Here is a 24,311-nt window from a genome sequence, read left to right as displayed (position 1 = left end):
TAAAACAAAACTGGTAAAACCAAGTGACAGTACCTTAGGGTACAATGCCTGTACCATACATGAATTCCGTGAAACTTATAATTACTAAAAAAATTTAAGACTTCCATTGTATTTTCTTCTACTACATTTTCCATGACGTTTTCACTTTAAATTGATTACATTATATTACATGAAAATATTAATAATTACCTTAATGGGCACTTGAAATACATTCATTTAAATAACTGACTTCATGTGCAGCTGCTCAGAAAATGCATAAGCCAAAACAATCCACAAAGCGACTTTTCACCCTCCTTTTGCAAAAGAAATACAAAGAAACTGGATGACACAAAAATTATGCCAGTTCATATGAACTACAATTTAAACAGACTCAGATCCCTGAAGAAATAATACAGATTTGCCCTAGTCATGTGCTATGTTTGCACTTTAATTAATCTCTTGTCACCAGGTGGCAATGCCTGGCTATAAATAGAGAAAAGAACAACAAAGATGAAGTGGCATTTCATTACTATATTCTGTCTCATACCTCAGAAAGGGAGAAAGATAATCAGTTTTCCACTGACACCACACCACAGCACGGAACTAGATGATATAGAATCACACAATAGTTTGGGTTGGAAGGGACCTTGAAAGTCATCCAGTTCAAACTCCCCTGCCATTGGCAGGGACACCTCCCACTAGATCAGGCTGCCCGAGGCCCCATCCAACCTGGCCTTGAACACCTCCAGGGATGGGGCATCCACAGCTTCCCTGGGCAACCTGTGCCAGTGCCTCACCATTCTCATCGTGAAGAATTTCCTCCTTATGTCTCGTCCAGATCTGCCCCTCTCCAGTTTATGCCCATTGCCCCTAGCCCTATCACTACAAGCCTTTGTGAACAGCCCCTCCCCAGCTTTCCTGCAGCCCCTTCAATTACTGGAAGGTCGCTATCTCCTCGGAGCCTTGTCTTCTCCAGGCTGAACAAGCCCAACTCTCTCAGCCTGTCCTCGTACGGGAGGTGCTCCAGCCCTCTGATCATCTTTGTAGCCCTCCTCTGGACCCATTCTAACAGCTCCACATCCCTCTTATGTTGAGGATTCCATAACTGGACACTGTATTCCAGATGAGGTCTCACAAGAGAGGAATAGGGGGGCAGAATCCCCTCCTTCGCCCTGCTGGCCACGCTGCTTTTGATGCAGCCCAGTATACGTTTGGCCTTCTGGGCTGTGAGCACACATTGCTGGCTCATGTCGAGCTTCTCACCGACCAGCACCCCCAAGTCCTTATCTGCAGGGCTGCTCTCAATCACAACATCCCCCATCCCGTATGAAAACCGCGGATTGCCCCGACCCGGGTGCAGCACCCGCAGTTGCCCCTTCGGAACCTCACGAGACCCTCCTCAGCCGCCGCCACACCCCCTCCATACGTACGCGGGGGTACGCGGCGACACGCGCTGCCCAGCGCACGCCCGCTGCTGCCGTGCGGCGGGGCGGGGCGGTCCGAGTCCGCGGGCGCCGCAAGCAACCCGGAAGCTCCCGGCAGCCCCCGCGTCGCCCGTCATGGCGGCCGAGGTGAAGTAGCGGCGTGGGGAGAGGGTGGGTGTATGGGGGCAGCGCTGGGATGGGGAAAGGAGTGCGGCGATGCCAGCCCGTCCGTCGCTGCTCTCTGCGGCTTTGCCCCTGGGTCGGGGTAACCCATCGCCCCCCGTGTCCCGGCGCCATGCGGGGGGAGCGGGTGTCCCGTCCTGTTCCATTCCCCCTAGTGTCCTTGCGGAGGCTCGCTGCCGCGGGGTCTCTGCCCGCTGTCACGCAGGTCTCGCCCCTTCCGACAGTTTCTTCTTCTCTTTGTATCGCTTTCGTGCGAGAGGGAATATCCCAGTCCTTTGCAGACGCCTAAAGGACTTTTTTTTTCCGGTGTTTTAGTGACTGTTCGGCTGTTCTTCAAGCTGTGTATTTATGTGTGTGTTCTTCATGCTGTTTGTTTATGCGTGGTGTTCTCCCCCTAGGTATCTTCTGAGAACCCACTTAATTCAGAATGGCTTTGATTAGCCGAAAAAGTTTCCAGTTTTATTCATCCAGCACGCCAGCAAGCAGGTCGATTTTGATGACTCTCAGCAAAACACTGAGCTATATCAGTGGGCAGCGAAAGCCCCAAAACTGTAGCCCCATAGCCATGAGGATCCTGTATTTCAAAGATAAATCTCAGTATGTGTTTTGTAGGAAAAAACATGTGCAACTGCGGATACAGTCTCTTCCTGTTAATGAATCTGGGCATCTTTGTGGAGATACTGGGAGCAGTCCTAAATCTGAGAATGAGTGGATGGATGAACAACTGTTTTTCAAGAAGTTGAACAGCTTTTATACGTCAGAAGAGATCTTTGACTTTCTTAGCTCTCTGGAAGTTATGTCTGATACTATTGCGTCAGGAGCCCTGCAGAGGATTTCTGAAGTTGAGGTGGATGACAATGGTCTGAAAAACCCTGAAGGAGTGTTAGAGAATAAAGTTTTCAGGGCATTATGCTTTCAGTTTGAAACTGAATCCTCAAAACTGTCAAACACTGGGCTGCTGAGTGCATTGCAAGCTTTGATAAAACTACGTATAGATCCCCAGAGTACGCTGATGGCAAATTTGCTGTCAGAGGCTGAGGAACGACTTGGTAAAGGACAGTTTACTGTTAAAAATCTTTGTGCTCTTGGGGAGAGTTTGCTTGAGTTGGAAGGCCCAAGTTGTGTGATGCTGGAACAAATTGTGAACCGCCTGCAAGAAAAAGACATTGAGAAGTGGAGTCCTAGTGAAATAGTGATGGTTTATAAGATGCTGCAGGTGATTGTAAGGGAAGGAGAACAATACCAAGACTTGCTAAATAGATTGAACAGTGTCACTTTAACCATAGTTTCTCAGCTAAGCCCAAAGTTCACAAGTGTAATACTTAATTCACTCGTTGTTCTTCATCAGACCCAGGCAATTCCTTTAGTCACAGCACTGTGTAAACACTCTGTGAAGCATGTTCCCTGTTTCACAGGTGTTGAACTGGTAAATATACTGGAAGCCTTCCTATACTTTGGACATCGTGAACAAATTTTTACAGAGGCACTGGAAACACATGTTCCCAAGTCCATCTTTACCATGCATCCTGAAACAGTCAGCAAAGTCATGCAATATTGCTGCCAAAAGATGATCCTTTCCAAGCCCATCTTTGATGCAGCTGCAGCAGATTTCATTTCCAATGCGGACAGATTTACCACTGACCAGATTGCTGAGTATATTATACCATTTGGCACTCTTAACTACCTCCCACCAAGTGCTGCTTCCTTGTTTAGGAAGCTCGAAAATGTACTGCATACTCACTTCAATCACTTTCATCCTCGTACCTTGCTGAACTTGCTGCACTCCTGTGTCCTTATTCAACGCTATCCAGTAAATTTTCTGCCAAAAATATTTAGTCCCTATTTTCTGCAACGGCTTCAAGGTAAGGAGCAGTGTTTCTCTTACTACATTCTGTATTTTGTTACGTGGTATCTCTTATCAAGAACCCTTTTATTATCAATTAAATCTGTCAAATTAATAATGACTTGATTAAAGTGACTGGAGGATAGTGATCAGGAGGCCAAAGATTGTTGCTTCCTAGCCACAAACTTCCTAGTTTCAGTTTATATCCTCTAGGGGTGTTTGAGCATTGCAGTGAACAATCTTAAACCTAGATTTGAAATCTCTTCAAAATTTCATTAATTCTTCTGCTTTTCTAAAAAAAACCCTGACTCTTTGTCTTTCCCATGTTTGCTGTAAAACCATACAGTTTTTAAATTCTAAGTTATTCTGTGCAGGAAATGTGTTACTTTTGACTCGGGCTCTTTAAAAAACTTCTTTGCCTATGCAGTCACTGATGTGAATACTGACACTGAAATGAGACTGTGTTACAATGAGACTGATAACACTAGGAAAGCTAGAGAGAATAGTTATTGTGGAACTACCAAAGCCGAGACCAAAAGTGGTAGAATCTTAATGGCAGTGATAGTGCCATTAAACAGTTGGAATGTTTGGAATCATTCTAAATGGAATGGATGCTTGAGTGACAAAATGTAGTACAGTGAATCTGTGTTCATTTTTCTCTAAATTGTTGTCTTGACTGTCACATGAGGGGTGTGGCATAAAGGTGGAACACTGGATAGTGAGTTTTGAGACTTGACTTTTATTCTGGATGTAGCCCTCCATTTGCTTTGCGGCTTTGGGCAAGTCACTTCACTTTTCTGTATCTTTTCCTTCCCCTACAATTTGCTTTGCTTACTTGGATCTGGTACTCCTTAGGCCAGTTTTACTTGGGGCTAGCCCAAAGGAGCATGCATTTAAAAAAACGATTAAAATACTCAGTACTGATTGTGAAGGTAAAATAATTACCTCCTGCTTGTGCACTGATGGTTAGATTTCACCGCCTAAGTCCTCTATGACTTTGCATAGTCCTTATTTCTGATATTTTCCTAAGCATCCAGACCTGAGGCTCTGAGGGCAAGGTACATGATCACAGTTGTCAGAAAACCTGTTCATATTCTTTAAAATTGGGACCAAATTATGACATGCAAGGAAAGTTACAATAACTGCTCTACAGCTTATTTATAACTGTGTTACTGGCAAGCTCACCTGCTACTACAGAAATAATCTATTGTTATATTTAAGAAAAATAATCTAAAGATCGTTATAAACTTTGGTCAAGATTGGTGCAAATTCTAGAGAGAAGTGAAATGAAGCTTAGCATTTGGACGAAAAGAATTTGAATTACTATTATTGATAAGAATATCTTACGATTATATACACAGAATTTGTAAATCTCAGGCAGTATAAAATGTGGTTTTCAAATACTGTGATGCCTTATGATTCAAATAAGGTCCATTGCATGTAAGTGTGTCTCGCTTTTCAGGTGGGGCTAAGGTAGAACTGAGTCTGGACGTATGCTCTCTTCTCTACTCTTCTGTCAGGACAAGGATTATTGTATTATATTCTTGCTTCCAACTTTGTTGTGTTTCTCTTTCATTTTGTATTAGTATCAGCTTGTGAAATGTGAAAAGAGTAAATGGGTAAAGCTGAAAAAATAATTTGCACTGCATAATTGTTGGCTTAATTAAAACAGAAGTTAGCTCTGAACCAGTAAAACGTAACGGCATTATAAACACGAGCAATTCAGGATAAGCTAGTATGAGTTTTTTAATTATCTAGGTAAAAACGTAAATTGAATTTTAAGGCTCTCATATGTTTCAACAAGACATAAAGATTGGCGCTTTGTCCTGGCTTTTAAATTACTTTTAATTTAGAGCCTGATGTAGTTATGTGGTGCCATTAGCATCCCCTCTGCTGACTACACTTCTCTGGTGGATGCTTCCTGTGCCCATCTTTGTTCTGTGCCCTGAGCTCTTTTCCTTTCTGCATCTGAACCTGCACTACAGTCCCATCTTTGGCCCCATGTCTTACCATACTGCTGAAAACATTATGAAATTTAAAAATTTGCCCCGTGGCTTATCCCATGTTGTCCAGGAGAGCTCAGAGTCTGCTCCCGCCTGCTTCTAAGACTGTCATATCTGCAAAGACTGCTTTCACCTGTTTTTTTCCCCTAGTCTAGTAAGCTTCTAGAACATCACCCAGACTGTTGCATATTCCAACACTTTTGGATGCAGAATTTATTATGAACGCCACAGTTGTAAGCTATAGATTTTAAGTAATTCTTTCTTAGATAGTAAAGCATATTCAGTAGCATTGTAGGGATGCATAAGCAATGCCTGGCAGATGAGAGACTTCTCTAGATGTTAGCTAAGATTGCTCTGTTAGTATGACAGGTCAAGTTATCAAAGTGATTAGAAGCTTTGGTCACTCAGTTTTCAGCTTTTCAACATGTACTACCCTAAGGGGTTGATTTTTAGGAAGCAGACATTCCTCGTGTCCTAAAAAACGGAGTGTCTTTTAAAGTTCTCCAGCTGATGCTCATAAAATGAGAAACCTCACAGTACAAGTTGTTTTGAATACATTCTTTTAAATCAATAAAGGTATTCTTCTAAAGCGGTCAAAGCTCAGAACAAGAACTCGAGAAGATGACCTTCATGATTAGCATGTTACACTACACCAGGTTTTTTTTCTGTAATAATACTTTGCATGTAACATGAAAGATGCTTCATGAAAACACTTGTAGACAAATCTCCAGAAATTATTCAAAATTATCCACTACTTTCATACAAAATACAAACACCTGAGTGAAACAGTGAGATCCTGAGGTTATAACTTGTGGAGAAGGGGTTGTAGGAAGAAGAAAATGGGATATTTCTCCAAGACCTCAACTCAAACTTATTTCTTCCTGTAGAACATCCTGCATGTCTCAGATCCTAAGTTTTTTTTGTGAAAGAGTATGACAGTCTTAACTAAGATCTCATTAGCTATATATTTTTTAAGTTGATATTGCTGTACATAATTTCCTTGCTAACTACATCATTTCACAACTGATCTTTCTGTTTGTTCAAACAATGATGAAGAATCATAATCATCAAGTAGCTTCTCTGCGTGTTAAACTGAGTAGCTTTTGCTAACTTCTGCATGATGATTTGTGCAAAAATACTGTGTTGAAGGTACACCTGAAAGCCCAAATATTGTCATTTCAGCTCAGCCACCTGGTTTGGACAGTATTGTTACGTCCCAGCTAACCCAGCTTTTTCTGACTGTCACCCTGGAGTGCCCATTCTATGAGGTATGGTACATACAAAACCAGAACTGGTGCTAACAAGAGGTGCTAAGGTCATTAGGACCTCCTTAATAATTAATGGAGGACTGTCTTCCCTATACAAACATTGGAATTAGCTGAAACAGCTTTTTTTTTTCCTCCTTGATGAAAATATGAAGCATTTCTAGCTGTTTGATTGACTCGGTATATTTTTATATTTGATAAAACTGACTAGCTCAAAGTTAAAGTGCTTTCTGTGTTTTTCTGAGTACTTTTCCAACAACTATTCATTTTTTATGTTTGGCTTGTGAAGTCTTGGAGCACAAAAGGGATCAGGCACTTTGATGTTGGCCTGACTGCAGAGGAGTGGAAACAGTTATGCATTTCTCATGAGCAATATGTTCAGCATGATAGCATGGAAGCTTGCTGAGGATGTTTGGGTGGTTGGTTTGTTATTTTGTTTTTAAAGTTTCCAGAAGATCATACCTTAGACTGTAAGTCTCTCAATAAACATGGCTTTGAAATGCACAGAATACATTTTGCTACATTAATAAGAGGTAATAACAAAAATGTTATATCCCTTTTTTTCTTTTGTTTGATTTGCTTTTCTGTCATCGTGTAGGGTCCCAAACTCCTTCCGAAGTATCAAGTAAAGGCCTTTCTCACACCTCGCAGTTCTCTGGATTTTTACCTCCTCAAAAGGGTGAAGACTGGGTTACTTTATTTACTGAAAAAAAGAATTTATTTTGCATCAGAAGTATCAACCCCATATTTCTATGCAGTTGGTAAGTAACATTTCTTTAGATCAATAGTAAAATGCATGCTTATGCTTTAGACTCAGTTATTTTCCAGAAATAAAAATGATTGGTTTTATTCCCTTTATGGACATTTTAAATTGTGCAAATGCAGAAAAACTAAACTGGAATACAAAGCTCTGTGGAAGGTCTGAAATGAGGAAGCATCATGGGAACTTAAAGTAAATGCATTTCAAAGTCAGAAAGAGAACAGGGAGGGAAAAGAGCTACATTGTTACTTGGAATTTGCATAGTTGGTCTGCAGTGAAAATAGCTCCTAACTCTTGTATCTTGTATCCTTTATTTCTTTTGCTTGCTTTAACAGACTGGAACAGGCTGCCCAGGGAGGTGGTCGAGTCGCCTTCCCTGGAGGTGTTTAAGGAACGGGTGGATGAAGTACTTAGGGACATGGTTTAGGGAGTGTTAGGAACGGTTGGACTCGATGATCCAATGGGTCCTTTCCAACCTTGTGATTCTGTGATTCTGTGATTCTGTGATTCTGTATCCTGTATTTTTACTATCAGCTCCTGTTTTGCTTACCCTGTAAAAAACTAGTGTAATGTAAAGCAAAATGAGGCAATGCCACTTGCTTGATCTCTCTGCTTTGGTGGAGATACTTCTCTTTTGGTAGAGAAGGGGAGAGCTGGAAGGTTGTCAGCCCTCTGCCTTGCTCAGCTGGGCACCTTTCCCCTTGGCAAGAACTATTGACTACATATAGGCAGTGGGGATTTGTGGGCTGAAAGAGAAGAGTGAGCAAAAAAGAGTGTTCATGTGCCAAGAAGTGAAACTGAGAGAAGGTAGTGATGAGGAAAGATGTGTTCCCAGGAGCAGAGGATGATAAGGTGATGAGGGCAGGCTCTCTTGGACCCACTGGTCACCAGAGGGATACAAAAAATATGTGTGTGTGTGTGTGTGTGTGTGTGTCCAAAGCCCTCAAAATTCTAGAGGATCTAGCAGCCCAGCAAGGGCCATTTAGCTACATTGTGGGTTTTAGTGGACTTGGAATATTGCTTTGCTGTTAGCATTCTGAAAGGCTGAAGTGTTACTTGATTATCACTCATTTCTGTTAAATAACCTCTACACATATTTTGCAAGCCACTGTGAATCAGAAAAAAGCATTACAATAGTATTTTAGTTATTTTATAAAGCAATGAACTGCAAGAGGATGAGAATTACAATAGTTTGTTATATGAAATCAGTTTTAATGTCATTTTCATTTATACTAGACATTGAGATTAAATTAGATGAAGAAGGTTTTGTATTGCCTGCTGCCCAGTGTGAAGAAGTACACAGACGGTAAGAGAAAAAAAAGAAATCGCTGGTAAAATGTTGGTTAACATTGACAAAGAGCATGCAGAGTGAAACCCTGGCAGAATGTAAGCTAAATGAACTTTTTCTGTAGCTAAACAAAGTTTAGCTTTCACACCGAAACCACTGACAAAAAGACAAAGTTGGCAAAATAAATGATCTGTACTTTTTCCTCACTGTTTTGCCTCCTAATTGTACAGTGTTAGACAGTCTCTTTACAGTCAGGATCAAAGTGATTCTGATTTGGCTTATAGTAATGTATTTTGATGTTCTGTAATTCATTTTCAAATTAAAAGCAAATTAACTTTAATTGAGTGTGTCTGCATAGATTTAACATTTAAGTTCACCAATTTACTTCTCTAAGGAATCGTGTAATGAGGATATTTGCTACAGATGCTCATTTTTATTGAAAAATGCATAGGTGTTTAAAAAATACATTAAACAAGTTTTATTTTGAAAAACTGTGGATACAAAGCTAAGCGACCTGCCTGTGTGGTATATAATATAGGTTCTTTCAAAAATCCCATCCCTGAGCGTTTAAGAATGGACTTCGGTTTTGTTTTTTTTTTTTTTAATTACAGCTCTCATGTGTAAATAAGGTCACAAAATACTTAACAGACTGAAAATTTAAGCAACTTTTTTACAATGAATATTATTTTTGGTTTAAGTTGTTGTGATTTTTTTCACCAAGTAGAAAAAAATACAGTTATAATCCGTAATGCTGCCAATGACACATATGGATTTAACTTAAACATATTTAGCTTAAACTTAAAAGGTACACTAATAAGTTGAATAAATTTAGCTGCTGAAATGTTTTCAAGCCAAGTAGTTTTTTATGTTTCTCCTTCTAGAATTCAAGCCAGTTTACCAATAGTAGCATTAAAAAGATCAAACTCAATTATTAACTTGTAATTAACTCTTTGTTCAGAGCATATAAATAAGCTTTTCAGATCAGTTTTATTAAGCTCTAGCCTTTCCCCCTCACACCCTTAAGATGAGCTAGGTTCTGAACTAGGTAACTTCAGTCCTACAACGTCTAATTCTAGGAGATACTGTCTCATGCTTCTTAGGAACTGCAGGGGTTGTGGTAACTGAAGTAACTGATTTTTTTGATACTAAATTTGTTTTTGATTTTAGAATTGCCCTCTGTGTTGATGGTCGAAATAGATTTTGCATTAATAGTCATAATCTGCTGGGAGAAGAAGCTATTAAACAGAGACATCTTTGCTTACTTGGCTATGAAGTTGTGCAGGTAAAGTCCAAAGACAGTGGTTTGCTTTTGCTCTGGCTAACAAAACAAGTGAAAAATGATTATTTCATAATGTTTAAAACTGCAGTTGCAGTTACTTCCCAAGGCAGATAGAGTCTTGTCCTTTCTATATCATGTTTACTCTGCCTAGCTTCTGCCTTTTTTGAGGGTATTACAGAAATTCCTTTCTATTTCTGCTTTTGTGTTTTGCCAAATTGTGGCTGCTTGAAAGAGTACTCTGCTCTGGAGTACTCTTCTCTACTTCTCTGTTCGGGCAACTTACGGATTAATAATATGTTTAGGATTAAATATTTAAGTTTAAAATGGAAACATCATTGATGTGTAATTGTAAATGTTGGAACAAGATGATCTTTAAGGTCCCTTTCAACTCTAACTATTCTATAACATCAGTCTTACACACCTGTTTATTAAAAAGTATTTCCAGCAATCATTTTTGTTTCATTTCCAGATTCCATTTTTTGAGGTAGAGAGTCTACAAAATTGCAGAAAAATAGCAGAATATCTACACAAAAAGATCTTCCCTCATACGTACAGACTTGACTGCTGACACTGGAGAATACAACTAAATCACTGGTTGAGTTCCTGGACTATATACTGTAAATATCGTACATGGAAGAACAGTTCTGTTTTCTAAATATCTCCACCTATGATGATTTGAGCTTTTGAATGTGAGACCTTCCAATATTTGGAACAATTGACATGTAAAAAGTAATAAAGAGCAACATATTTTCTTAAGTTTTCTGTAAAAATTTATTCTAATTTAACTGATATAAGTGCCAGACAGTCAGTGCTGGGTTTCATTTGTCTTTGCACTGGTTCTAACTCACAACTGCAGATGGACAGATGTGACTATTCAAGGATACTGGCTGGTGCTGCATATCCAGGATGTGTCGTGCTCCTACTCATCAAGAATATTCTTGACAGTATCAAAATAAATTATGCACTTAACTCATAGCTGTTTGTATGATTTCCCAGGTATTTCATAAAACTAAAATTTGCAGTAGTTGCACAGGCAGTATTGGCTTATTGCTCATGTTTAAGATATACAGTGCTGTTCACCAAAGCAATGCCTTACAGAAAATGAGAGTTTCTATTAAAAAGATTTGGCCTACTTTGTAAAAGATCAACTGCCACATGGTAGGGAACTTACACAGCTGTCTCTGTAGGAGCTACCCTGTGTTCTGGGTATGTACTATTCATAGTATTGTCTTTGGTGACAGCTTTCGCTAAGCTGGATAAATGTATGCACTCCAGAGTTCTGTCAGTTTACAGCCTGCCATTCAAGTCCAAACTGAAACCCATTATGCTGTGAAGTTCCAAAGAACTCTGTCCTATACAGTCCTTTTTTTGTATGAGTATAAATTCTGGCAGAAGGGTGGAATGGAGAACTGGAACCAGTAACTACTTCAGCAGAAACAAGTGTGCCTTGACTTCATTCAGTGTTGCTTTACAGAGGGATGACGGGAAGATAACATAGTCTTAGTTCCAATCATGTAATGTGTAGTTGATGAACTGTCACATAAAACACATTTTCAGGCTAGCTTGTGAATCCTGTACTGTGTGGAATTACTGCTTATGAGTAGCAAAGCAGAATTCCAGCATCACTTTAGGTAATACAAAAAAAGGTGAAACTTTTATATCCCAGAAGTTCTATATATTTCACCAATAGATACAGAATGTGGCTCTTTTTTCCTTCCAAGGCTACTGTTAATAATTGGTGAGTTGCAGGTGTCTGTCAATTGCCCCAACAATCCCTGGAAATTTTTGGATGCAAAATCCGAATCCAAAATAAGATTGTATCATGCTGTACATTCTGTTCATGTTAATTTATTGCATGTTTAAAAACCTTACTCGCAGTAGTATGAGCATTGAAAGATGAGGACGCACAAAGAGATAATGGTAACCTAATAGTTGTCATCGTAGCAAAAGAGAAATTGAAGGAGAATGACTGAAACGTCTTTGCAGACATTTAGAAGGAACTTCTCACTAATACAGAAGAAATAATCGAGGTATTCTTTCAACACTAACTGAACACTGAAGGGAGAAGTAAGCCACTCAAAACCGAATCAGACATAAGCAGTCAAAAGTGGGGAGGGATGAGAAGGGGGTGACAGAAGCAAAGAAACGAGAGAGAGAAACGGATGCTCATGTAAACGACTCATGCCTTTTTCCACAGCGGAAGTGAGTTTGTGATGCTTCTTTCTCACACACACCAGAAGGTGGTGGTGTTCTCAAACAGATTTGATTTCCTGTAGTTTTTCACACAGATGGTTTGTAAATATAGTAAGACTACTTAAAAGAAGTAATTTGTACTGACTGTCCCAAACTAAAAATAAACTGTCTAGATTATTGCCATATTCCATCTCATTCTTCATGGGCATACATTTGATACTGGTTTTTGAAAAACACGTATTGTTAGAAAACATTTTCCTCTCACTTTGTTCTTTCTGTGATTCCTTTCATTTAGTGCTGCTGGATTTGGTTATTGAAGTATTTATTGTTGAGAAGGAGCGTAGCAGTTACTGCCCTCTTGTCGCTAGCTTATTGAACACAGAAATTTGCAGCTCATGAGTAATGAAAGCAATAAACACTTAGAATGGGCTGCTCGGTGGGCTCTGCTTCTAACATCAGGCTAAACAAGTAATATCGATTGCCTAACTTCCTACTTATCCAGAACCTATATGAAGTTCTTTGTTTTTATTGTATTTTAACTAGAAGACTCACTGTGTTCACAAATTATATAGATTTCCTATGTGTAGGTACCTGGCAGAACTCATGTCAAAGCTGTGGACTTCCAGTCTTTGTTCTGATATGACCAGTCTGGCTGTCGTTCCTTTCTGAACAATACTGCCTCAGCTTTAAATAACAGCAGGATCAATGGCTCTTGAGAATCAAGCTGATGCATACCCTGCAGGAGATACTCCTTTTCATGAAATTACTGTTTAATTTTAATATTGGATTCAGTCAGAATGCAAGGCATGAAATGCTTAAGCGAGTTTAGGCGTTTACCCTAAACATGCTTTTTAAGTAAGTACTGCTCAAATCCTTGTTTACTCCATCCTTTCTACCACACTATTTAGTGCTTTTTCTCCTAATGTTAATTTTTCCTTTTTTGCAACATTGGATACAGAAGCAAAGATGATTTTTCTTGTGCCACTCTTGAACAGATCAATCCCTCAGACACCATTCGTGTTGTGAAAGTCAGTGAAATGGATGTCTGAAAAGACGAGATTTTGTCTATTCAAATGCTAACTACTCAGAAGTTCCCTTTAGCTTGAATTCCACTAGAAGTCTACTGAAACTGCCAAGCACTTCTCTAAATCAGATCATTTCTTTACTTGCTCATTTATGGGCAAGCCCATCCACTTTGGAAAATCGGAGCTGAATCCCTGTTTCACCTATTATGCAGAAAAAATAACACTTAGCAATTTTGTAGCAATACTGTAAAGATTAAGAAGTCAACGACCACTGACACGTTAAGGAACAAGCTTGCTTGAATGCTAAATCTGTAAATAGTGTAGAAGCACTGCCTAAAACAGCTGAGAGACAGCTGTTGACCAACAGGCCTCATTTCCAGTCTTGCTACCTGAATGTTCAGCTCTTGCTGATGCTCTTCATCGTGAGGTTTTTATGAGACTGTAAGGGGAAAATATGCACTTGAAGTAGCATGAAGAAAAGTACAGCTGTTATTTCATCCAATTTTTAGTCTGGATCATTCTCATTTACTAAAATGTAGAGGAAAAGGCAAAAGCATCACATTGTTTTTTGATGCAAGGTGGGTTTTATTCCATGTAAATATTGCTACTGATGACAAGTACAGGACATTTAACGTGAATCCAGGCTTGAAGAAGGTTTTTCCAGTAAGCAGGTGATGCCATTGTCCCTGTAGAGTTCTGCCTGCAGGTGATTAAATCTTGCATGATCTTTGATTGGCTGCTCAATGGGTTTATTTACGCGTCTCCCATACTCTGAAGATGACAAAACAGCAACAGGTCTTGCCATTTCCTGTGAAAATATAAAATTCTCCTTACAAGTAAATCACAGAGCAAATTCTTGCCCATTATCTACTGCTAAATGTGCTGTGGCCAGGGGCAAAATAACAGGCAGAACTCTACAGCATCTGCAGTATGGAAGTATACTTATTAAACAGTAATCTGTACTCTTACTGTTCCATTCCTGACCTAGTTTTTCATGTATATTAATAAACCATAAATGTATCACTAGATGACAAGATTATAAGATATGGAGCTGTGCCATGAGTTACTGTGGATGGATAATTTTTTATACACTTGGACACACACAACACACACACACAGAGGTGGTTGCCTTGTGATTACTGGCAAACTGAACGCTATATTACTGGAAATTTTTTTATTACCGGCAGATTTTCATTCTCTTTTTTTTTTGTTGTGCACTGACTTGCATGATTCACTGGAAAAACAGGAGAGATTTAATTTGCATCCCCTGCTACAGGAACACTTACCCTGCTTGCACATTTCAGTGAAACCATGGCATGAAAAAAATCAAAGTCTAAAGAAAACCCCTGAGCAACCACTAGTCTATGCAAGATTTCCCCAAAGGACATAAAGCATATACTACTGATCTTTTTGCACAGTAAAAGATTTCACTAAAATGCTTGTAGCTGTAAGATTGCCAAATTAACTGCTCTGCAATGGTGGAAAGTGGAGCTGGTGAAAAATAACTTGACAAATAAAATATTATTTTAAGCTTGTTCTTCGTAAACTGCACTTTCAGTGACTGTGCAATTACTCTCTGCAATCTGCAGTTCCTTCCTGTGCTACAGCAATAGGGAGCTTTGGAGTCAGAAGGAAAAGACAGGATTTATTTGTTTTCTTTTCCCTAGCCAAAGGTCTCAGATTTATCAGGCTGCTTGTATGTTTCCTCACTGGCTAACACAGAAAGCCTTGGTCCCCAATGTGTTTACCTAGTCTTATAATATAAATAATAGCTACAAGGAGATCAAAATGTGAACACAGCACCACAGTTCAAGTGCAAACAAATGACTTCTTTGCTACAACAGATGCAAGTCAGAGCCATATCAGTGCTTATGATAGAACTTGCGAAGCACATGACCCCATGTATTTCTTGTGAGGATGCAGGTGGCAGCAAAGATCCAGGGGTCTCATAGCAGGGGCAGTCAGATGCAAGACATTTCCAGACTCACAGACAAAAGTAGACCTGAGATTCTCAGGAAGACAAACCTTATTTTTTTAAAAAAACAAAAACAAGACCAAAAAACAACGACCAAAACAAAACACAAAAGCCCACTCCAAAACAACCATTCATCCCCCAACTTTCCCCCTACCTTTCCTGCCTACCTCACTCCACCTCATTATAAGCTATTCAGGACAACAACTTATAACCCCAGCAGAATAAAAATTAAAATCAAGAGGAGTGGCAGGCAAAAATAAGACCATTTCCTTCCCATCCCCTGTTGTGGATACATGTTAAGAAAGGAGAAATGACAAATTCTTTGTACCATCAAGAAAGACACTGCTAGTGATACAGGGTTTCCAGTGCTAACAATGGGGAGCAATATGCAATTCTGATAGTTTGTGTGCCCTTTAAGCAAAGAAGATTTGGTTTTCAGCATCCTTGGTAGCTCAGCACTGACTGTACACAGTGTCATTTCATCTTTGCAGGTTCGGCATTCAGCAGATTGGCTAAGAAGTGTTCTGCTCCACACCTTCGCAGCATGCAATTCTATCACTGTTAATGCTTGATATCAGCAATGGCAGCCTTGTGCAAACACTCTGCTGCAGTCACTGTGCTATGTGTAGCTAAACTGAGTATCTGTGACTATTGTTGGATTCCCTGGGTGCAACCAGGTTCTTTGCAAGAAAAAAAAGGCTCACTTGTAGTGGTTTGTTTTTTTCCTCCCTTCAGTCGTAGAAGAAAGATGTGGATTGTGGCCTTTTTATTTATTATGTTCTATAATACACTTGTTAGTATTATATAAAGTCTGTGAGGGCCACTGAGGTAATTAAAGAGCAGGAGTTCAGTACATGACCTGCACTTAGTTGTGGGTAAATCCAGTATTGGGTGTCATCACGTGCAGGAGGATCATGTTGTAACATTTAACAGCTGTGAGTTTGATGTGTCTCCATGCTAATTACAGGGCTGGATTATGGGACACATGTTCAGGCAGAGTCCCTTGTGTGCACTGCCCAGCAGAGCTGGTATGAATTCTGGCCCATACACGTTTGCTTTAGGAAGCAAACTGGCAGGAAAGTGAGTTTTGTTGACACTGAAAGGACACAAAAGCTCAGTAAGAAACCTTAGCTCTACACTGATAAACTGTTTCTACACAAATTTCCCAGCTGGAGATTGGACATTGGTTGTATTTAGTTCAAATAAAAAGGCTCATTTTTAATTAGAGTAGTCATTTACATGGCTTTTGGCCTCACACAGATTTGCAGTTGAGTTATTAGGCATGAGCAGGTGATGATAATGGGCAGTCCTGGGAGTCCTTAGGGAGCACTTGATACTCTCTGCATTGTCTGATAGAGCTGAAGAGCATCATGGCTATGCACTGAAATGTCTAGCATATACAGCTGATAGTGAGAGGAATCACAAGCAGTGGCCTTTGTCCAAAAGTCTCAGCAGTTTTATTACACAGCAGTTACAGTCATTTTAATACTTGTCTCTCTCGTTTTTTCTCTCACCTCTATAATCATCAATACGTGCAGCCATTCTTAGCCTACCCATCTCTTTACATCCCATGAACCCATCAGGGTTTTGAGGCCATTAACATACAGAGGTTGCACTTAATTTGGTTTTTGACAACCTCTGCCTCTGTGTGTGAGAGTATATATGAATACATATGTATGTTTGTGTATTATTTAGATATCTCTATATACATTATAGTATTTTTGTTTTCAAGGCAGCTGTTTAAAACCATGGCTGCATACTTCCTTAGCTATCAGGCAGCAAGCACACCAAACCCAGACTCTGCTGGCTTTGAAATACTTTGGCCAACCTTTTCCAGGTATGTCCATGGTCTTTGACCCCTCCTTTGCACTAACTCCCTACAAATTTCCTTCCTTCAAGGCAATTCCTGCAAAAATTTGTGTAACAAACTCGCTCCCTTCAGAGACTTGAGGTCTTTCAGCAAATGCTGGTATAGGGAGGGTGGATGTCACAGGGCAGTGGTTGAGTTGGGTTCTCTGAAACCACTCCTCTCAGAGAAGAGTTTTCAAGCATCACAGAAATAGCTGCAGGACCACCTGAACTGCAAATGCTCAAGAGGCACAGGCAGTTCAGAAGTTACCCTCAGTGACCCTGAAGCTCTGTAACAGAAGGTTTGCCTCTCTGTGTGTATCCCTTTCCCCGTACTTCAACTTGCATATGGTTTGTCACTTGGAAATCTACAGGACGACAAAGAATAAAAGCTAACCCTCTTCAGTGGCCAATGCTTTCTCCTAAACCTCCAGGCTAAGGACAATGATGTCCTCCTCCTGATTCCTTTGCTGCACTAGGCTGCATTATAAAGGATAAAACAATGCTTACAGTCTCCAGTCAAGTAAAAATGTACAGAATACCATTAACAAAGATAATCAGGAATTTATCAAAGGGTTACCTCCTCATTAAAGTTAAGACCACGACTCTTTGAGTGTTCTCTGTCACATCGGTGAAGATATTGGTTGTAACCCTCTGGTCTTTTAAAAATGGCATCATAGGTGAAAACAGCTCCTGTCTTGAGAAAAGAGGAAAAAAATGGCTAATTCACAGTATTGCTTAACTTTACAAGTTACAGAATACACGTAGGCAAACCAATACTTAAACAACGCACATACAGCATTAGATAATGAGAACTGTAATATTACCGAGCTACCATTAGCAAGTTTGGGTCACTCTTTTGGAAGTCTGCAACAAAAAAATATCTAATGTCATGAGATATCTTTTTTTTTTTTTTTAAAGTCTGTTCAGCCCAGAAATTTCCCTTGTGGTAGTTTACTTATTTTTTTGACCCGTATCCTGTTGTAACTTTCGCAAATTTAACTGCTTGTTTGTTTTACTCATCTGAGCTATGTATAAACAGTTAATAAATTTGTCAAATGATCTGGCACTGTGATGTAAAAGGTAAGCAGGCAGTGTCAAAATTCAAATGGAATGAAATAGATAAAGGTATCCTGCAGTGGAATCACCAGTTAATTTCTGATTAAAGCAGAACTGAGAAGAGTTTCAAAACATGCCTCAGTGGTAATCCCACGATCCAGCAGTATGCATATATCTGTTGAATAAAAATACAGCACACTGAAAGCCAGAATATTATGGTATTTATGATACCTGTCTACATAATTGCATACAAGTAAGCAAGATAACAGATCTAATCTGCTAACAGATACATTTGTGAAATCCAATCGAGAAGTTCTCTCATCAATGGAATCAAAGGAATTTCAAAATGAAAAAGATTTTCAAGGAAAGAAAAGCAAAATCCCCTGTTCAAATACCATGTCAGTTGTCAATGAACTTCAATAAAAGGTCCATACTCTGCTAAACACATCAATCAATCACTGGTTTCACGCATGTCTGACTACAACAAATTAGTAAAATTGTACATTTTGTTGGGCTTTTTTTTTTTTTACCTCATTTTACATGCCAAATTTAGCCTTTGAAAAAGTCTTGTATTTTGAGTTTTAAAGTTTACAAGTAAAGTCAGGGCAGCTATTATGGTTCCATGAAAAGGAAACATTAGTTAAGACTGCTAGTGAAGCACCAGGCTCACTAGCACTCTTAATCACAGGCTTCATTTGAAGGGTGTCTGCATTACTTGGTTCTGCTAAAAGGAGAGATGGTTTGATATTTTTAACCTATCCATCCCTTCATTTCTCAGAAACCATCAGGCCTCACGGAATTTCAGGCACATTCAAGAGCATCCTGCCTCTGACTTATCACTTCCATTATTATTATTGTTTCTGTGCTTTCTTGCTTGTCCTTTCCTTCCCATGGTACTGGTTCCATTCAGAATTTCAGTGGGCATCTAATTTGTGATCACCACTGGTGCTATTTGCTCCTTTGTTTTTCTTCATGTGGCATTATTTGCCCATTATTTGTTACCTGTATCAGAGCATATACTTCACTTTTTCCTGAAATTCACAGACAGGTAGCCACCCTGTTACATTAAACACTAGCCCTATCCCAGATGATCTGCTCAAGATCTTCCACCAGATGGCTGAAGCAACTCTTCTGTGCACAATATACTGATGACTTTTTGCTGTTGTTTCTCTTTGTTCTTAAATGGTGACTTAGTTGGCTCAGAAGGCAGTGGTGGTGAACTGTTTCTCAAACCCATCAGAACAAGTGAATCATGTGGAGCAGACAATAAATTTACACTCAGAGTAGGCATCCTCTGTGTACTGCTACTAAAGCCAAGCACTTCATTAATATTCCAGATACACATAAAATAGGTAAAAGCTTTCTCCATGTCACAGAAGAGGAAATACCACACAAGCGGGCTACAGTAAGCTATGTAAAGTAATCAAGTGAGTAACTGTTTGCCAAGAAAGTAAAAGGCAGGAATTTCTGGCTTCTGGCCATGTGCTGAGCACATCTTCCTCTAGTTCTCTCTGCTTCAGTCTCTGAGATATAGCTGGTTTTAGGTATGTAAGCTGCCAAAAAGGAATAAAATTCCCTTTCCTTTATAAATAAAGAATTTCAAATGGTCTAATTCCTTAATTGTGCAGAAGAATGAGTTGAATCTGCTTCCTCCCCTGTGGCCAAGGCCTGTTCTGTGAAGAAAGCTATTACACAGCTGTTACCACTGTTTGTTTCCATGCCACTGGAGCAGCACTTTCTACAAACCAGGTCATCTGGAGTGTGAAAGCAGAGTTTAGAACATAAGCAAATGCTCTACCATATGGCTGCTAATTCTGCGCAGACGGGACAGACTATGAGCTCCACCAGCCTCAAGTGTACCATGCCAGCCCTCTGACCCGACCTAGCCTGACTCTTCTTGTGCTCTACCTACTGTGTTTTGTTAAGCATGGCACCAACTGCGCCAGCTCACCTTTGGCTCAGAGCCCCTTCCCAGGGTAATGCTGAAATAAACACGGATGACTCCGAAATTATGAATCTACCTGTCTTTTACAGCAGAGCCACCCAGTCAATGCATGGTTCGCTGCTGCCTTAATGCCCAGTGCTGTGGTCTGCATCTTGCCCAGATCCCAGTGCTATGTAACCTGCAAACTCTCACAGGTTACCAGCTATCACTGCCGAGGGCTCTCCACATTCAGCAGCCAGTCACTTGAGTGGGAAGGGGTGATTCACGGGGTAAATTTATTTAATTATAAATAAATACATGTTGCCATAATACTGCTATATTACATTGCTATGATAGATATTTTGGAACTTTTTTAATGCCAGTTTTGAGGGAGAAAAGCTGTGAGTTCATCTCTGAAAGCTGTGAAGTTCATCTCATATAACTGTTCAGAGACAAAAAGGTTTACTACCCAGGAAGCACAGCCTGACTGAGGTTGAAGGTGCAAAACTCTTTTCACTTCTGATTCTAAATACGACAGCTGAGAGAATGAGGGAAAATGGTGATACAAGGCAGCACAGAGTATAGGGGCAAAGCTCTCAGCTACTGTACTTGAGTTACTACATGTTACGTGTCAGCACAACATCTTCAGAAGCATTCAGTTATCAAGGCATATATTGCTGTTACTGTTTGGAATAGCTCCATTGATTTTCTTTGTTAAAGCTGAGCACACAGGAAAAATTTTTGCCATGCACATTGAAAACCTTTTCCCACAACTGAAATTAGAGAAGTTTCTCATTAAAGGGTCCCCAAGAATGTGCATTACCAGAAAAAACACAGGCAACGCATCCAAGCTGAGTGACAGACAACGCTTTTCCTAATGTTTCCCTAAAGATGTCTCACATTTCAGTGATACTATGAGGCCTGTTGGTCATAGAACTACAGAATCATAGAATGGTTTGGGTCAAGAAGGACTTTAAAGATCATCCAGTTCAACCTTCCCTGCCATGGGCAAGGACATCTTCCACTAGATCAGGTTTCACAAAGCCTTGTCCAACCTGGCCTTGAACATCTACAGGTGAGGCATCCACAACCTCTCTGAGCAACCTGTTTCACCACCTCACCACCCTCACAGTAAAGTGAGGACCCAGCACAATGGTAATACTGAAAATGCCAGCAAATAAACTCTCTAAGACTCGTTTTGGAGTTTTAGAAAGCAAACACCCTTTAGTCAGCACTGGGCAGCATGAGGGAGTGGATCTTCATCAATCGTGTGCATCGAGACCACAGCTGGTTACAGAATATATTTCCTGCTTACATGTATATGTATAAATTTTCCCAGAAATCTTATGCATATTCTATTGCTTTCCAAGGTCTAATTATAATGTTATTATGAACTTCACAGCAATCAAATCTCTTGCTAATTTGGAGCTGGCTCCGGCTCTGTCTGACCTTGCGTTTGAGAAAGGGAAAGACTGCAAATAGAGGTGATTATAGAAGAAAACACATCTGTTGAGCAGAGATCACGCTTCACACAAGGCATAACAGTGCCTGGAGAAACACTACTTGAAAAAAAAAAACACATGCTATATAAAAAACATGCTATTGAATCATAGAATAGTTTGAGTTGGAAGGGACCTTAAACACCATCCAGTTCCACCCCCCCTGCCATGGGCAGGGACACCCCACTGGATCAGGCTGCCCGAGGCCCCTTCCAACCTGGCCTTGAACACCTCCAGGGATGGGGCAGCCACAGCTTCCCTGGGCAACCTGTGCCAGTGTCTCACCACCCTCATTGTGAAGAAATTCTTTGTTACGTCCAGTCTAAATCTGCCCCTCTCCAGTTTATACCCGTTCCCCCTGGTCCTATCACTACAAGCCTTTGCGAACAGTTGTTCCCTCCCAGCTTTCTTGTAGCTCCTTCAGGTACTGGAAGGTCACTGTAAGGTCTCCTTGGAGCCTTCTCTTCTCCAGGCTGGACAGCCCCAACTCTCTCAGCCTGTCCTCGTATGGGAGGTGCTCCAGCCTTCTGATCCTCTGGACCAGTTCTAACAGTTCCATATCCCTTGTCTACAAATACAGTTACATCGATGAACTTCAGCTTAAACCAAAACACCCCACTTCGTGTCCCAGTAACTTCTCGTCCTGACGGCGCTGCTCCGCGCAGAATCCCAGAAGGAAGGGTCGTCCGTGCGAGCGCTCCCCGGCTCTGGCAGCTCTCTCTCCCTTCCCTCCCTCACCTTGGCCTCCCGGTGGAAATAGCTGAGCTCCGGAGGCCCTTCCCTCCTGGCCGGGATGCAGCTGAAGGCGGAGAGGGCGCAGACGGCTCTCTGCCGCCTGCCCCCCGCCTCGCCCCCCAGCCCCTCCTCCGGCCCTGCCCGCCGGTGCCCGGGCACGCAGGGTGCAGCCATGGGGGCCGAGCAGGGGCCCGCAGCGCCTCGAGCCGGTGCGGAGCATCTCCGGGGGCGGCCTGGCAGGCACCGGTCCCCGCCGAACCCTAGTGGGGCTCCGGGCGTTCCCAACTGAGCGGTGTTAAAACCTACAATCATAGAATCACCAGGTTGGAAAAGACCTCTTAGATTATCGAGTCCGACCATTCCTATCTGCCACTAAACCATGTCCCCGAGCACCTGTCTACCCATCTTTTAAAAACCTCTGGGGATAGTCACTCAACCCCGTTCCTGGGCAGCCTCTGCCAGTGCCCGATGACCCTTTCTGTGATTTTTTTTTTTCATGATATCCAGTCTGAACTTCCCCTGGCACAGCTTGAGGCCATTCCCTCTCATCCTATCTTCTGCAGCTTTGGAGAAGATGTGAACACCCACCTCACAACCTCCTTTCAGGTAGTTGTAGAGAGCAATAATGTCTCCCCTCAGCCTCCTCTTCTCCAGGCTAAACAACCCCAGTTCCCTCAGCCGCTCCTCATAACACTTGTTCTCCAACCCCTAGACTTGTTCTCCAAGCAGCGTGGATTCGCAGGCACACAGGCTGCCTGACCTACACTGCCCCCCTTCATGATGGGTTTCCTGATCTCTTACTGCCCTTGGAAGCTGGGGAAGAAGGTCAGAGAAAAGCCTGGCCGAAAAGGACTGACTTTTTCCCATGACTTTTTGCACTAATCCAGAAATCCCATTTTAAGTGGAGAGGTTGAGTAAAACCACAGCAAAACACAGAGCTTCCACCAGAATGAGGATTCCGAGTCTCGGAGAACTTGGGGTCTCTTCACCCTGCACCTCCTCTCCTTCTTAGGCACTGGCTTTTACAGAAGTTCAGCCAATCCAGGCAATGCAGTTGGAAATCTCTCACGCACAAACTCTCAGGTAGGAGGCACCAAAAGTATCCCTTGGGTGCAAATCTCTAACAACATATTGACTCTAAACTTGCTCTACTCTGGTAGCACCTGGCTCCGAGCTCTGATCTTTTTACCTCACAGTCATCCTGCTTTAATACATACACATAACTATGCTTACTCTGCTGCTTGTAGCTTCACACGTAGCTCAATTAACATTTAAGATGGCATTAATTGAAGCATGCTATCTGGGTGCAAATCAGATTGTCAAAATCCGTGACTAGCTTGGTTTGGTTTAGCTTTTTTTCTGCAACCACAGTGGCAGACTTGATATGCCATAGGCAAAACGTTACTATCATTATTGCTATTAGTATCTTTGGACAAGCACTTTTTTTTTGATCGGAGGGCTGGAGCACCTTCCCTATGAGGACATGTTGAAAGAGTTGGAGTTGTTCAGCCTGGAGAAGAGAAAGCTCTGAGGAGATCTTCTAGCAACCTTTCAGTACCTGAAGGGGGCCTACAGGAAAGCTGGAGAAGGGCTATTCATAAAGGCTTGTGGTGATAGGATGAGGGGGAACAGGTATAAACTGGAGAGGTGCAGATTTAGATTTGACATTAGGAAGAATTTCTTCACCATGAGAGTGGTGAGACACTGGCACAGGTTGCCCAGGGAAGTTGTGGATGGCCCCTCCATGGAAGTGTTCAAGGGCAGGTCGAATAGTGCCTTGGGCAGCCTGATCTAGTGGGATTTTCCTGCCCATGGCAGGAGGGTTGGAACCAGATGATCTTTAAAGTCATCTTTACTAACCAACTAACTAACTAACTATTCTGTGATTCAAAACAGCACTCTTCTAGACATGTTATTTTTACTAAACATCTAAGATTAATTTGAACACCCCCTCCCAACATTCAGTCCACCAGAGATCTTTGCAGCTAGTTCTTTTGGGCATCATTGACCCATTCAATAATTCAGGTCT

General features: G+C 41.1%; 3 protein-coding genes across 3 annotated transcripts in view; 1 reads left to right on the top strand and 2 right to left on the bottom strand.

Annotated features, from left to right (window-relative positions):
• MTRR (5-methyltetrahydrofolate-homocysteine methyltransferase reductase) overlaps positions 1–1,497 on the bottom strand; it is a 30,075-nt gene extending 28,578 nt beyond the window's left edge. The window contains exons 1-2 of the mRNA XM_054060773.1: positions 1,410–1,497; positions 190–293 (exon numbers count right to left, since the gene is read on the bottom strand). The gene's annotated coding sequence lies outside the window, so the exon portion shown is untranslated. The remainder of the gene's footprint in view (positions 1–189; positions 294–1,409) is intronic.
• FASTKD3 (FAST kinase domains 3) lies at positions 1,443–13,867 on the top strand. Its single transcript, XM_054060774.1, has 7 exons — positions 1,443–1,550; positions 1,985–3,448; positions 6,615–6,700; positions 7,296–7,458; positions 8,694–8,763; positions 9,913–10,027; positions 10,494–13,867. The coding sequence occupies exons 2-7, from the start codon at positions 2,014–2,016 to the stop codon at positions 10,590–10,592; spliced, it is 1,968 nt and encodes a 655-aa protein (XP_053916749.1). The 5' UTR covers positions 1,443–1,550; positions 1,985–2,013; the 3' UTR covers positions 10,593–13,867.
• Positions 13,868–17,641: 3,774 nt separating this feature from the next.
• The window catches only part of ADCY2 (adenylate cyclase 2), a 230,750-nt gene continuing 224,080 nt past the window's right edge, over positions 17,642–24,311 (bottom strand). The window contains exon 26 of the mRNA XM_054060772.1: positions 17,642–17,762. The gene's annotated coding sequence lies outside the window, so the exon portion shown is untranslated. The remainder of the gene's footprint in view (positions 17,763–24,311) is intronic.

This window comes from Cuculus canorus, chromosome 2, assembly GCF_017976375.1.
Source record: "Cuculus canorus isolate bCucCan1 chromosome 2, bCucCan1.pri, whole genome shotgun sequence".
NCBI classification, from domain to species: Eukaryota; Metazoa; Chordata; class Aves; order Cuculiformes; family Cuculidae; genus Cuculus; species Cuculus canorus.
The sequence above is the reverse complement of the archived record's forward strand: the minus strand, read 5'-3'. Positions and strand labels throughout refer to the sequence as shown.

Coding starts and splice junctions, on each gene's coding strand:
- FASTKD3 (XM_054060774.1), top strand. CDS start 2,014: ATGGCTTTGATTAGCCGAAAAAGTTTCCAGTTTTATTCATCCAGCACG. Junction 7,459..8,693: donor CCCATATTTCTATGCAGTTG/GTAAGTAACATT, acceptor CATTTATACTAG/ACATTGAGATTAAATTAGAT. Junction 8,764..9,912: donor TGTGAAGAAGTACACAGACG/GTAAGAGAAAAA, acceptor TTTTGATTTTAG/AATTGCCCTCTGTGTTGATG.